This window comes from Varanus komodoensis, unplaced genomic scaffold (assembly GCF_004798865.1).
Source record: "Varanus komodoensis strain SLA01 unplaced genomic scaffold, ASM479886v1 scaffold9, whole genome shotgun sequence".
Classification (NCBI taxonomy): domain Eukaryota; kingdom Metazoa; phylum Chordata; class Lepidosauria; order Squamata; family Varanidae; genus Varanus; species Varanus komodoensis.
This window is the reverse complement of record NW_025336598.1, coordinates 7,096,143-7,111,109: the sequence shown is the minus strand read 5'-3', so window position 1 is coordinate 7,111,109 and position 14,967 is coordinate 7,096,143. Positions and strand designations below refer to the sequence as shown.

General features: G+C 39.6%; 1 protein-coding gene across 1 annotated transcript in view; it reads left to right on the top strand.

Annotated features, from left to right (window-relative positions):
* The window catches only part of SH3TC1 (SH3 domain and tetratricopeptide repeats 1), a 45,487-nt gene that overhangs the window by 18,244 nt on the left and 12,276 nt on the right, over nt 1-14,967 (top strand). Inside the window, exons 8-12 of the mRNA XM_044418520.1 lie at nt 3,165-3,369; nt 4,057-4,187; nt 7,717-7,752; nt 9,080-10,768; nt 13,570-13,750. Coding sequence (XP_044274455.1) covers nt 3,165-3,369; nt 4,057-4,187; nt 7,717-7,752; nt 9,080-10,768; nt 13,570-13,750 — 2,242 coding nt within the window. The remainder of the gene's footprint in view (nt 1-3,164; nt 3,370-4,056; nt 4,188-7,716; nt 7,753-9,079; nt 10,769-13,569; nt 13,751-14,967) is intronic.

The following is a 14,967-nucleotide window of genomic DNA, read 5'->3' as shown; positions in this document are numbered from 1 at the left end:
AGACCATAAGAAGACACCTTAGTTTTTTAAAATTTAGAATCATAGCATCAGAAAATAGTAGAGCTGGAAGGGGTCCGTAAGGCTATTGAGTCCATTGAGCTCAGAGTTAAAGCATCATTTATTTATATAATTTCTGTACTGCCCAATGGCCAAAGCTCTCTGGGCAGTGAACAACAGTAATAAAGAAATAAAATACAATATAAATAAAAACAATAGTACATCATAAAATAACATTAAAATTAAAACTATATTTAAACAACATTTTTACAATGAAACAGCTCAGGCATAATGAACTTCAGTAATACAGTGTGCTAACCACATCTATGGTACCCCGCGTTAGTTAAAGGATAGCAAAACCAAAATTACAATTCAAAGCACCTTTGAAAAGCATGGCAAGCTTAAAGCCATCTAATTAAATTGTATCCCAACTAGCTAACATTCAGCCGGCATTACTAAGATGCTTGTGAATGGAGGTGTCCAGGACTTGTCAGAACAATATAGCCTGCTAATTTCTGTCTAAATAGCAGGATGGACATTTGCTATAAGCTGAAGTGAACACTGAACATACAATAGACAGAAATATACCTTGCTATGAAACAACCACCTGTTGCACTACTTCTGTGTGGTGAGTTGTTGATCCGGACTGATTCAACCACATAACAAAACCGCCTGCCATACCTTGGGCTGTCTACCCATAAATACTTGGTTCCTGGTCAACTTTGCAGCATGAGCCTCTGACCAAACCATTGCTGTTTCTCTCTGCTATATTGTAAAATGCAGACTTGGAAATAAAACAGCCACTTGTACTGGAAACTGGTAGAGACAAACCTCCTTTATTTCAACCCAAAATACTTTATAAGACATGTTGATATTTTCACAAAAGCAGCTCATTCCTTAAGAATGCAACCCTCCAGATGAGATTTCTGACCACTAGGACAGGAAGGAAATGGTGTTCCCAGAAGGGACTGGAAACTGTTAGAATTCACCACAATATTATGTATGTATGAAGTGGCATCCTTCCTTAACTGGCAAGTATATGTAGACAAATGTGTGCACATATATAAATAAGTGTAAGCAGAGAAAAATACTAAGTCAGAGAGGGAAATGAAATGCAAAATGTACAAACTGTGTGGATGACATTAAAGAATAAATGTATGTGAAATCAGTGCAGTGGTGATTCACAAAACAATGTTAATTATAATACAAACATCTTGGCACTGTTGCTGTTAATACTAAAAATCTCTGTGTTAGTAAGTTCATTATCTAGCAATTTAAAAATAAAACAAAACACCAGCAACTTGCTTGACCAAATTCTTGATAATTTGATCAAGTTGTGATTGAGGCAAAGGGCTTTTTCTATATGAGGCATCTGTTGTAGTCTTACCTTTCCAATGGTTGTTTTTATTGGTTCTTTAGATAACCATATGACCATGCAGGGGGGGGTGGGTTCTGTCTGTAAAAAGCTTTTTTAAAGCAGGAAAAATGAGGTGGTGTTTCTGAGAGTGAAAGAAAATGGGATACCCTCTTCTTTATTTGCACTTGTGTGTTAGACAGGGCCATCTAGAAGTTTTGCAGAGGAAAAGCAGGAAAGGAAAAGCTTCTCATGTAGTCTCAGATCTCAATTCTGCAACAAAACCAAAAGTGTATGCATAGTATATGAAGTATCCTTGTTCTAGAATAGTCATTTGAAGTTAAGGAGTATTCTAGGAAGGAGAAATGTTTCTCCTGTGATTTCTGACCCTATTTTGGCATCAGATTTATGCCTTCTTTTTCTTTTGCATTGAACCTAGATTGTTTACTCCATGAAGAATGTATAAAAGCATTATTGGAACGTGATTGCATATACCACAACAGGAGATCAGCAACAAATCCTATAAGTGTTGACTGATGTTATTAGGTCCTGAAATAGTGTTGCCTGAATACACATAAGGAGAGACTTTATACCTAGTTTTGCTGAACTTTCTTCCTTTTAGCTGTATTTCTGTATTGTATTGCTGTTGGTGGTGATTGGCTATTTTTGGTCTATAGAACAGATGTGCCACATATGTGATCACTGATACACTGGGTTATAGTTGGGTGTTATATGTGACAAGAAGTGGTAGTCTCTCACTTTGTGTGTGTGTGAGGCGGGGCGGGGTGTCTGTTCTGTAGCTTATTGTTCCTGGGTATCAGTCTGACCTTGTGGACCTGCTTAGTCACTTCCTTAGGAGTTAGTATTTCAGTCAGAGTGCCTGAAGTAAACATTTCTAGCCAGGCTGGAACAGATGAAGTTGTATCATATGTTAGTAAGCAATGGATCTTGCTGCATGATTTTGCTGGAAGCTAAATACATGTTAGATAGATCATGATAAACAGTGGCTCTTATATGTTTACTATATACTGAGCAGTAGTTCCCAGAGAATGGACTTTGCTGCAGGAACTAGTATAGACTCAGTGGGATTAAAGTTGTTGAAAAATATCTCAAGTGACTTCTGTCGAGGGATACAAATGATAAAGAAGTCAGTGTCCCTCAGCTAGAAGTATGTTGTTAGCAGTCCAGTGAGGTTATGGTGGTAATTTTAAACTGAAAATCAATTTCCTATGACTGTGACACTTTAATTCAAATAATCTATTGAATGTAGGTTTTCTTATGGAAACAGGCAATCTTGAAGATGCATGTGTTATTAAGCAACCATGTTTCCTGGATAGCGCTGCATTTGGTCCCTACTTCTAGGAGTGTGTGAACTCTCTTTCAAAAACATGAAGGTGGCATTTGACAGAACCTATCCTGTTCAGCCACTGTTGTGTCGCCAAGTGTGCCATTGTGATTGAGCACTGTAAGGATTCCTTGTTTATCAGCATTCTTGTTCCTGCAAATGCAATTACTTTATTTTCTTCTAATAAAGCAAGGAATGGCTGCACTGTTGTAGGCATAGTGCATTTGCTTACATACCATGTAGTGCATACCATAGCACCTATGGCATCAATCTAAAGCATGCTGCTGGTCCCACCCACCTACCTATGCCATGGTAAATGATCTCTTTGAGACTTTACATCTAATTCATCTTAGAAGTCTAATTTGTAGCATTAAAACAAATCTCATTAGCAACTTATTGTTTGCTTAAATAAAATGCTAAGTACTTGCATTATCACATTACTGTATCTTTTAATTCTTTATTATGCAGCTACAGGATTTTCTATAGCGATTATTAGCCATGAAAGTACTGTGCCTGATGAAATTGGTTTCCAGAAAGGAGACAAAATAGAAATTATTGGCTACTTTGTGAAGTGCATGGAGTGGTTTGTGGGAAGACATGTCCCTACTGGCCAAGTTGGCTTTGTACAGAGCAGTCATGTTAAACCCGATGATTTCAAGGCCACTCTAACTGAGTAAGTATTGTGGTTTAGGACAAGCAGGGCAGTTGCATCCAGACAACCATACCTGATTGAGAGATGTATGTTAGAAGCTACTTCCATGAATGTAAGTGTATTGGATATGTTTACTTGAGGGAGAACTAGAAGAAATAATGGAATAACCATTTCCAAATGATGGAATAACCAAATGATGGAATTTCTAAATTAAGTAAAGAACTGACTAACTTATTTAAATATGTCAAATTCAGACATATCACTACTGATATTTAGGCTTTCTTGCATCTTTAGGGTTGCTAGGGCACGATGCTGTAGTAACAATATTAGTAACAAGACAGAACTCACAAGACAGAATTCCCTTGTCAAGAGCCTGCACCCTGCAGATGTTCTGAAGTACAGCTTTCAGTATTTGTGAATGTTGGGCATGCTGGATGAGATTAATAGGAGTTAATTTGAAACATCTAGAGGGTACTGCGCTGGGGAAGACTAGTCCAGATCTAGCAACTCTGTGGCCCTCTGGATTGCTTCCTTGCTCTTCTCTACAATGCCCCTATCCCTCTGTGTGTCTATCACCCAGTATCATCCTCATATGCCTGCTTTCCAGACTAGTGTCAGCTTTGTCCCTCTGTTTCACTACTTAAACAGTCTTCATAGCACTCCTGAAATCCATAAATGTCCCAATTCATAATTGTGTTCCTTTTTCAGACTTCCATACCTGGCTTCCTTGAAAGATGAGCATTCTTTTTTAACAAGAGAAAAAGCCCTTTTGGAAGTAAATGTGATGAAGCTGTTGGCGCAAACACCAAAAGATAACATTTGCAATACATATCAAATGGGTAAGCAATTCTAATGTTATCTAATCAATTACATGAAATATATGTGCAAGGATTACTTCTGGTTCATCTTGAATTTTGCCATTCATATATTTTATTCATTGGATCCAGGCTTAGAGCAGTCCAACTGAGATCAATAGGAACATCCCTAGAAATGAACAAATTAAGCCTCACTTATTTCAATTTGTCTACCATAAGCTTGACTAACTTTGCATCCAGCTTGATTTTTTCCTGGTCTGGCTTAGTGGTTACAGCAGTCTGCTACAACCTGGTGCCCTCTGATGTGTTAGAATCCATCACCCATCACCCCCAGGCAGGATGGCCAACAAACAGAAACACTAGGAGTTTCATTCCAAAACTTCTGGAGGACACCAGATGGTAAGAACTGGTTAGGAAGCTGATTTTAAGAGTGAATTGATTTGGATTTTCATCACATGGCTCGCTGGCTTACTCTTACTCTACTTCAGTGGTAGAGCAGATATTTTGTATGCAAAGGGTTCCAGGTACCCTTTCAAGGGTTTAGACAGTTTTTGTCTAAAATCTTGAAAAAGTTGCTTATCGGTATTGATAATTCTGAGCTAGATGGTCTGTCTCAGTACAAAGCTCCCCAATAAATAAATATGAATAATATCAATCCTCATTAAATGCTCCCTAGTTTTATTTTCAATAGACAACTGATAATTCTTGAAATTTTAGCAAAGCTGTTAGAATTGCAACCCTTGTGCCCCCAGTACACAGCTGATTATATTATTTTTTTTAACTGAGTTGCCTTTTAAATTAGAAAAGCTCCCAAAGTAGCCTTTCTTTAAAAAATTTAGAAACTTAGAAAATCACACATAGTTTAATTAAACTGGGAGAAACTATCCTTAAAAAGAGAATGGAACTGGTTCATGTAAACTCACTTGGAAACTGCAGAATGTAACATATTTTGCAGGCCACCTAAAACTAAGAAAAGAAATCAGTCAAATTTTAGAGACAGAATTCCATAATTGTGTTGCCACTACAAAGACAGCCCTGCCCCATTTTCCCACCAACTAACCTTCGTGGTGCTAGAACAGGGGTCCTCAAATTTTCTGAATAGGGAGCCAGGTGAAAGGCTGCGGTGACCATTGTGGGCCGGTGAGTTGGGGGTGCCTGCGGGCGCGGGCCGGTGAGGTGCTGTCAGGTGCGTGCTCGCTTGCTCGGATCTCTCCCAGCGAGTCCAAAACCATCTCCAAGTGAGCAAGCCACCCCCCATCCCCCACCCTCGCTCTGCAAGGCAGCGACTTGCTCGCTCAGAGACCGTCTCCGAGCGAGCGAGCGAGCGAGCAAGCCACCACCTCCCCGCTCGTGCAGCAAGCGTGTGCATGGGTGGCAACCGGCGGCGCAGGCTGAATGGATGGCCATGGCCGGCTGGATCTGTCCCGTGGGCCGTAGTTGAGGACCCATGTGCTAGAACATAGAGAAGGACCTCCAATGCAGATCTCTGGGCAAATTCATATGGGCAGTGCCAGACGTTGGTTTCTTGCCATTGAAGGGGGCTGCAGTACTAGAATCCCAGCAACTCTTCTGGTGAAATGGGCATATGAGGAGCACATGCTTTTGCTTCCCAGCACAATTGGACTTCTCACAGAAAGGAAAACTACATTCTCTAGAGTAACAAGTTCCCCATGCACCCTGCTTCTTTACAGAAATTGATTCTTCTGGGGAAAAATGAGCCCGGGGAGCACACTCCTTGTTTTCTAACCCAGCAGTCTTCCAAGCATGCCCAATTCTAGTAGGAAGCCCAGCATGCTATTCCTGCTTTCCTTCTTTCTTAGCAGACTCTTTGTGGAAAGGTAGTGGTTTTGAGTGGCAAGACAGGGTGTCAGCCCACAAGTTAACCACCAAGATACAGGAGAAGGCAGTCTTTCAAATACTGTGCTGCCATACCATAAAGTCATCATTCCATGAATCCTTGCCTATAAATTATCTTGAGCCAAGGCTACGATAAATACACCAGAGAATGTTGTGTGGAAGGATCTAATTCCTCTGTAGCAAATGAAAGACTTTGGCTACAGTTATTTAGTTCTATTCAAGAATGGCAGCATGGATGGAACGGCCTAGGATAGTAGCTAATGTAAGTATATTAAAGATACCAAATTATTGCATTGATGAAACTGGGTTGAATGATGGGTATCACACTCATATTGCACTTTTTTTTTTTGGCTCCACTTTCTGCAACAACTTTCAAAGAATCTGTAAACCGTCCTAAGTCTAAGTATGGGATGGTATAGAAAAGTTTTAAATAAATGAATAAAATTATGAAATAGAGTTGGAAAAGGCCAGGCAACCATCGAGTTCAACCTCTTGCTCAGTGCTGAACCCCACGTTAAACCATCCCTCTCAGATGGCTGTCCAGTTGCACCTTGAATGACTATTAAGTATGATAAAGCCTAGGGAATTTGTTCCATTGTTGTACTGCTCTAACAGTTAGGAAATGTTTCTGGATCTTTAGCTGTAATCTGGCTTCCTGTAACTTGAGCTCATCACCCCATGTCCTGAACTCTGGGATGATCGAGAAGAGAGCCTGTCCTTCCTCCTTGTGACAGCCTTTCAAGTCCTTGTAGAGTGCTGTCCTATCTCCCCTTCTCAAGGTTAAACATGCCCAGTTCTTTCAATTCCTCTTGATAAAGCTTTGTTTCCAATCCCTGGATCATCCTTGTTACCCTCCTCTGAACATTTTCCAACTTGTCTGCATCGTTCTTCAACTGTGCTGTCCAGAATGGGACACAGTAAGGCCTAACCAGTGCTGAGTAAAAGGGAACTAGTACTCAACATGATTTGGAAGTGATACTTCCATTAATGCAGCCTAAAGTAGCATTTGCCCTTTTTGCAGCCACATCACATTGTTGACTCATTCAATTTGTGAACTACAACAGTTCCAAGATCCTTCTCGCTTGCAGTGTTGTTGTAGCCAAGTATTCCTCATTTAGTTTCTTTTTCCTAGGTGTAGAACTTGACATTTGTCCCTCTGAATTTCATTCTGTTGTTTTCAGTCCAGAACTCCAACCTATCACGATCACTTTGAATATTCTTTTTTTCTTTCTTCCAGGTGGGTACTAGCTATCCCACACAGTTTTGTGTCATCTGCAAATTCGATAATTATTCCCTTCCTCATCCAAATTATCAATAAAAATGTTGAAGAGCACTGGGCCCAGGACTGAACCCTGCAGTACCACTTGCTTGAAAAAGTGCCATTGATGAGCACTCATTGGGTTCATTTCTGTAGCCAACTATGAATCCACCTGATAATTGCTCCATCCAGCCCACTTTTAGCTAGTATGTTAATCAGGACATCATGGAGCACTTTGTCAAAAGCTTTGCTAAAATCAAGATAGATTATGTCCACAGCATTCCCACAGTCTGTGAGGGAGGTTACCCAATTAAAAAATGAAATCAGTTTAGTCTGATAGGCTTTGTTCTTGAGAAAACCATGCTTTTGTCTGTCATGTTTAAGTCACATGACTAAAATATGCCTTACACATGTTTTGCTTTTCTTCTTTCTTATTAGATGGACAAGAACCTTTTGAAAAACCCACTGAGCAAGGTAAAGAGTTTAAATATTTGGGATGGTGGGTAGCCTATGATCAATCCCCCCCCCTTTTTTTTTAACATAGAAGGAGCTGTGGGGGAACACTGGGTGGCTCTTGGAGAGGCAGTTCAACTCCTTTCCCTCGTGTCCTGATGGAAACCATCATTCCAAACCTGTTCTCTCTGTCTTGTGTAGTTTGATCTACAATTCATCTTGTAGTTTTTGCATTTTTTTCTTTTCCAATAATATAAGTGTGCATTAACAATGAAATTTGTTTTTCATGTCCTTTTGAAAGCAATTTTTGCATTTCCTTGAGCATGTGCTGCTTTGGATCCCCTCTGATTTTATTATTTCTTGGGATTTGAACAGATAGTGTTTGCAAACTTTATATATATATGAAAGAGGAGCCCTTCAGCACATGTGTGCCTTCCTCCTGCTTCTCAGAAAACAACAGAGAGGTCAGAGTGAGCCAAAGTTGCCTTTTGTCAGGTGCAGGGCCTGAGTGACCAAGTGCCTGCAGAACCAGGAGCACCTTGCAGGCTCTTGCAGGGAGCAACTGAAGAGCAATTATGCAGTGCAGCTGGAGGACCTGAAAACCAGCCTAAAAGGCTTTCTGGCACTGCTGTTCTTTGCTACAGTAATGCAAGATGTCTTCAGGACTCTCTTGTGCTCTGGCCTCTGCATCAGCATGCCTTGAGCCCAGCTCCAGCTGTTCCTGTCTTGCTCTGGTTAGTCCTTGCCTTGTTCCAATCTGTTCCTGCCTTGCTCCTGTTTGCTCTTGTATACCCTAGTCTGCCTTTGCCCTGCTCCTGTGTGTTCTTGCCTGCTCCAAGTTGTTCCTACCCTGCTCCAGCCCACTCTTGTCTGGATCACTCTTACATGACTGTTTCCCTGGCATCAGACCACTAGACTGTTTCTGGACCCTCTCTTGCCTGTCTGACATTAGACTGCATGCTGCCTTGGCCCTGACCCTGGACTGCTGGCCATGCTACGAGCCTCTAGGCCTACTAAGCTGTAGGACCTGGTCTCATACCAGCACTCGGGTCTCAGCATTCTGCCTGTCCCAGCCGCTGCCCATGTTCCAGCCCTTACACCTTTCCTGGTTGAAATCAAAGGGACTTAAATTCATTTCGGCTAACAGGCACAATTGACTTGGTAGCTCTAGTGTAAGTATAACTGAATCTGATTTCTCTTGTGTTCTATGATTTTCATAGGTCAGGTAAGTTGTTCTGAATGAAGGCTATAAGCCTGTTTTTCTAAAAGAAACGTGAACTTCGTTCTTATGGTTCTCTTGTTTATCTTTGCTTTAGTTTTCTGTAATTCTTTCCTTTGTGTATTTCAGAGACACCACAGACCTTCCTTAATGAAACTTGTAGCACAATTAAATACAAAGTGGCACAGGCGCTAATGAGAAGGAAAAATGTACAAATGCACAAAGAAGAGACAGATGTTCAGAAAAGGCAGTTCTCTGCTTTGAATGGAGAGATGCCTTCTGTTTCCCAAGAACCACATTTCTGCGTATATCAAGATGTATGCTATGGTCCAGAAATCTGTAATTCAATATTATTGTTTCTGAATGGTAAAAGCTATGACACCCACTTCAAGAAGCTATATGACTTCTCATTTTCCTTTCTGAACACCTTGTTTTATGGTTATGCCAATGAGGAAGAACTGATTAATTATTTTGTACTGGCAAGGGAAGCAGCAAAACAAGCAAGTCTGACTTGGGCTTTGACACGGCTGTGCTATCTCCTGGGAAGAATGAGTTTACGGAAGTTCAAACTTTCTCAAGCTCGAGTTTATTTTGAAGAAGCTTTGGCAACAATACAAGGCGATTTTAGTGACCTTTACCTTATAACTACTCTTTATACAAATCTAACAGGCATCTACCTAAAACAGAAGAATAAAGAAAAATGTATTGGCCTTTTGGACAAGGTTGCTTCCTTGCTTATGGGAATTCCCAGCTATATTAGCAGCACAGATATGGAGTCAGATATTCTGAAGTATGCTTTAAAAAGGGCAGTGCTGAGTCAAAGCAAGAATGCAGAAGCCAGAGCGTGCCTCCTATTAGCAAAGCACTATCTGAACTTTAAACAAGGTGAAGAAGCACTTCCATTCCTAGAAAGACTACAGATACTGAATAATGAATTGGGTTTGCAGAATGACTCATTGTCAATTGATTGCTATTTTAAGCTAGGGCAACTCTATAGTCAAAAGTGTTTGCCCCACCTTGTGCTAAGCTGTGTCAGGGTTGCCTCTTCTTGTGGCTCATGTACATTGCTGGAATTATTCCGAAGCATTGATTTAGTACTAACAAATGCTCCTAAACTCCATAGCCTAAAACCTGTAGGGCACAAACATCCCTCTCAAATTGCATATTATCTCAGACGCTTGCTCCATTTGCTAGAAACTAGCAAAGAACACCAAAAACTCTGCAGCATGGTTTACTGTAACCTTTCTGTACTATACAGCCATCACAAACAATATAGAAAAGCAATTGACTACATGGAGAAGGTTCTGGACACAAATGCAGATATAAGTATTGAAGAAATGATTAACTATGTAGTCTTTCTCGGTTGGTTATATCTTCTGCATGGACAAAACACTGTAGCTCTGGACATTCTAAATACAATAGTAGAGTCTTCACAGAGCAGTCATCCACAGTTGGGTGTAATTTATAATATGATTGCAATTTGTTTGAGACGGATGAAAATTACAAAGCAAGCTGCTGAGAACTATTGTAAAGCTCTGAGCATATCAAGAGAGATGAGAAGCATACATAATCAGGCTGTTGCTTTGGCCAACCTGGGGATTCTCTGTCTGCATTCAGATGCCAGAAGTCTTGCAGAGCATTTCTTAATTAAAGCAATGAAGTTGTTCTCTGAACTGCCAAGTGTTGAGTCTGGAAAGGATTTCATAGACATTCTCCTCAGACTGGGGTGCTATTATGCCAATGGAGTTTATAAAGACAAAGGGAGATGCTATTATGAATGGGCATTTTTGGTGGCAATGGAAACAAATCATTTGGAAGGTACGTAGAGTTCCGTGCTCTCAGAAGTAGAAAAACCTGCATTTAAGGGCCTTTTCCCAGATGCTGTAAAGGGAAGAAGGTGGAAATATTAAGGAAGTTTTTCTTCTGTCTATCCATATGTCCTTCTCTTTCTAAGCTCATTGGCTCTCGATAGCTTTAGTCAGCATTATCCATTAACTTCCTTGCATCTCCGCTCATTTTCTACTAGACACAACGTATTAAGACAAGGACTGCTCCCTCTTTGTTCATCCTCTGATGTCATGAGATGAAACTTGCAATGGTAAAAAAGAGAGATATGGAAAATTTCTCCCTTCTCCTTTTACACCTTCAATTACTATTTAACACTTTGAAACACAATCTTAATTGTGTTTGACTATGCACAGTTATGGGATAGGCTGTGACCATTCTAGTTTTGTAACAAGGATCAAGAATGTAGAACTGTAGCTCAGTGGTAATACACATACTCTGCATGCAAAAGATCCCAGGTTCAATTCCTGGCATATATTTCAGGTAAAGCTGGAATATATTTCTACCTGAAACCTTGGAGAGCTACTGTCAAGCCATAGATTGACTAGTCTAAGTCAGGACAAAACACTGTACCATAGGTGACTGATAGCCATGTAATTACAAAATATAGACCAGGTTAACAGATAAGCAGCACAATCCTCTGTGGTAGCCTTCAGACTCACTGTGTAGATGTTTTATGGCCTTGTTTTGATTGTGACATTAGAATTGTAAAGAAATTCTCATAGAATTTCAGGCTCAGTGAAGATGTATTAAATTGTCAAAGAATCTGCCAGGGCTAAAAGTATTTCATGTTGAGTCAAGCCCCTCAAGGACAGAAAATTAGAAGCCAAGGCTGATCAGTGCTGATGTGCAATGTCACAGACTGTGCTTCCTTGTTGACAACTTCTGTAAAAAAAAAAAAAAAGCACTATTTGTGACACTGCAAAGATTCATTGCTGATCATGGGGCACAACTGTTAAGCCACTCATCTCATCTTCCAGTTTCCTAGTCTTGTACAGTTTGAATCAATATGAAATTGCTTTAATTCTGGTCTTAATCCAGTTTTTTTGAACAATTAATTTCCCTGGTTTTTAAAAAGGAAATTATTATTGCAATTGTCTGGAAAACCCTGCCCTCCCCCCTAAAAAAACCCAAACTGAAAAACAAAGCATGAACAATTGATTAACTAAGTATAGATGTATAAATAAATAGACATTACTCTGCATGTTCTGAAGGGCTTACTTTTGAGCAATCCTGCACAGGGTTCCAGCATAGCTTTTTCACTTTTATTTGCTCTCTCAGTTAGTAAGAGTAATTCTCCCTGCCTTCAAACTTAGCTCGGTTGACGGCTTCCTGCTACCCCTTTCCTCATTGCCAGAATACTGGAATTTAAAATCCTGGACTAGGAACATTCTCTCATCAGAGTATAACTGAGTATATACCCAGGATAACTTTGCCATTAGTTTGCTCTCATAGACTTTAATGGGACAGAAAAACCTTTTAAATCAATGGTCAGAATTCCACCAAAACACAATGAAAGGCATGTCTCCATGAAGTAGTTTGCCTTGGAATTTAAAGAAAAGAAGTGATGACAAGCCACACACTGCAGTAAAAAGTATACTTGCGTAAATTTTGAGCATGTTTTAACATGTTGATTCTGTGTATCAGATTGTTTTGAAATTTTGCATAATTATAGAATTTTTCAGGTCGATTATTTATGTATTTATTAAAAGATTTTCTCTCCCGTCCCTTACAGAACATCTTGGGACTGCTTACAATAAATTATGGATGCCAGTGTTTGAAGTATTAACAACAGATTTTTTAAATCAGCACTTGGAAGTAGAATTTTGAGGCTTACAGTAGTGGATTTCTAAATTTTTTTTGACAACTTTCACTAATCTAGTGGGAAATATACTTTTAAGCAAGTTAAGATCCCAAAGTCACTCTTCCAGTTACCTTTAACCAATATTGATTTTAAAAATTACTTTCAGATTACCTTAGCCTCAGTATCTAGTTCACCAAGCCTCGTGCAGCCAAGCGGTTCATGGCTCTTTCTTTCCAGTGGTAAATCATTGTAGGAGCAGAAAGGAGCCGAGGTCCTGCAGAAAAAACAGTGAAATTTCCAATAATCATGTTTATAGAAAAAAGAGAATGTCCTAAGACAAGAGACATTTACTAAAGCCTTCATCTCCTCACCTATTATGCTAACCAGCAATCTTCCAAGGCAAAATAGAGGGGGGAATATGGATCCAACCCATTTAGTCAAATGAATTGCCAAGAACTGAGACTGGGGGATGGTTAACTGGGGTTTTCCCCATATTTTTCCTGAGCTAATGCCCATCTCCCAAATGAAGAATTTTCTTGTTTGGATCACATATTTCAGTCCAAATCACAGTTAGGTTGATTACCACTCTAACATAATTTTGAGGAAGTTTATGAGTAGCAAGCATAGGGGATGAATTTCCTTGATATTCAAAATTCTTTACTATATCTCATTCATGGTCTAACTGTTTCAGCTCCTTCTGTAGTCTTCCATGTTCATTTTTCTATTCTGCCCCATAATATTATCTAATGTTATAGTTTTCATTGTTGAATTAAGATATAACTCAATTAATTAAACTGGATCAGCAAAATAAGAGGTCAACATTTTTAGATTACTATCTTGGAAAGATATCAGTGACAATAAACCACCTTGAGCCTGCAGGAAAATATACAAGCTAAATAAATATACATTGCAGTATGTTGCTTTGCAACTGACTTGTTCAATTAAAGCCTCTGTTACCTCTTCTTTATAGGGCAGCTCCAGGCCGTTCAGTATCTATGCCAGTTCTACAGTACAGTTCTTCCAGATGAAGCTCAGTGTGTCATCTACAATGAATATCAACTCTCCTTAGTAAGGAAAATGTCTGACAAAGTAATGGAGGGACAGATATTGGAAACCATCAGTCAGCTGTATCTGTCTTTAGGCACCGAAAGGTAAAAAATGGCAACTCTGAGGGCTGACTTGTTTCATAGTGAATGCTATTTAGTTACATTGCTTTTATGTCAATGGGTTGGGTTCAAAAGTGCCATTCTGTATTCAGAAGGAATCTTTTACTTATAGAAATTCATTTTATGCTTTGGACTAGAGCTTTATGCAAGAAAAGTGTCATTCATACACTAAATGGTATTTGATTTAATTTTTTCTTAGTTCTCTGGATCTAACCCTTTTCATTATTCTCATCATCATCTCAATGCTTTTAGTTTCATTAGCACTGGAGTGAGAACAGATGGGGGGAAAAGAAAGAGGAACCAGAGACAATAAAGAAGGGGGGGGGAGGCCACAGTGGTAACATACATGGAGTGCACATTCATGCATGTAAGGGATGCAGTGGGGAGGGGGGACTTCAGGCATGTTTGTAATTGGGCTCCACCCCTATTGCAGTCAGTTTGTGGTGGCCACTGAGGGTACTATTTCAAATTGCCAATTGCACAAATGAGACCCCAAAGGTTGAAGACCCTTGCCAGAATCATGGAATTGAAAGCCACTTCAAGGTCCAAGAAAATCAGTGGCCCACCTTCCCTGTCCCTCTATTCATTAAGGACTTTCCATGAGATGATCAAGGCAGTTTCTATCCCAAAGCCAGTCCTGAAGCTTATGAAACTAGATGTAGATATCAATGTCATCCAAGAATAACTAGAGTTGGTTAAACAACACTCTGCTAACTTGCTTGAGAATGGAAGGCTACTCACTGGGCTATAGTTATTAATTGGGATGGACCCAAGTTATATTTTCTTCAGGAGTTAGCAAGTTATGGCTTCACTTTAAAAGAAGGAACCTCTCTTTCTTCCCACCCCCCATGCATTTACAACCACCTGGACTCAGATGGACATTTTCTAGATTTATTAAGGATAAGTGTTGCCTATAAAAGCAGGCTAGACTTGATGCATCTTATCCATATCTAGTAACAATGTTATTTTTATAACATTTTTTTAAAAAAATAAAAAAATAATTATTTTTAAAAATAAAAATTTTAAAAAACCTGACCCAAACAATGCTCTGGACATTGTCTGCCTCTTTTACAAGGGCAAGACTACCATTCATGTATAAAGTAGGATTGGTGAGGGAGTAAAATGCTATATTTAGGCACAACATTGCCCTGAGGGCATATCCCAGTCATCATCCCTATTGGTAGGTAGCTTGACCTTTACCT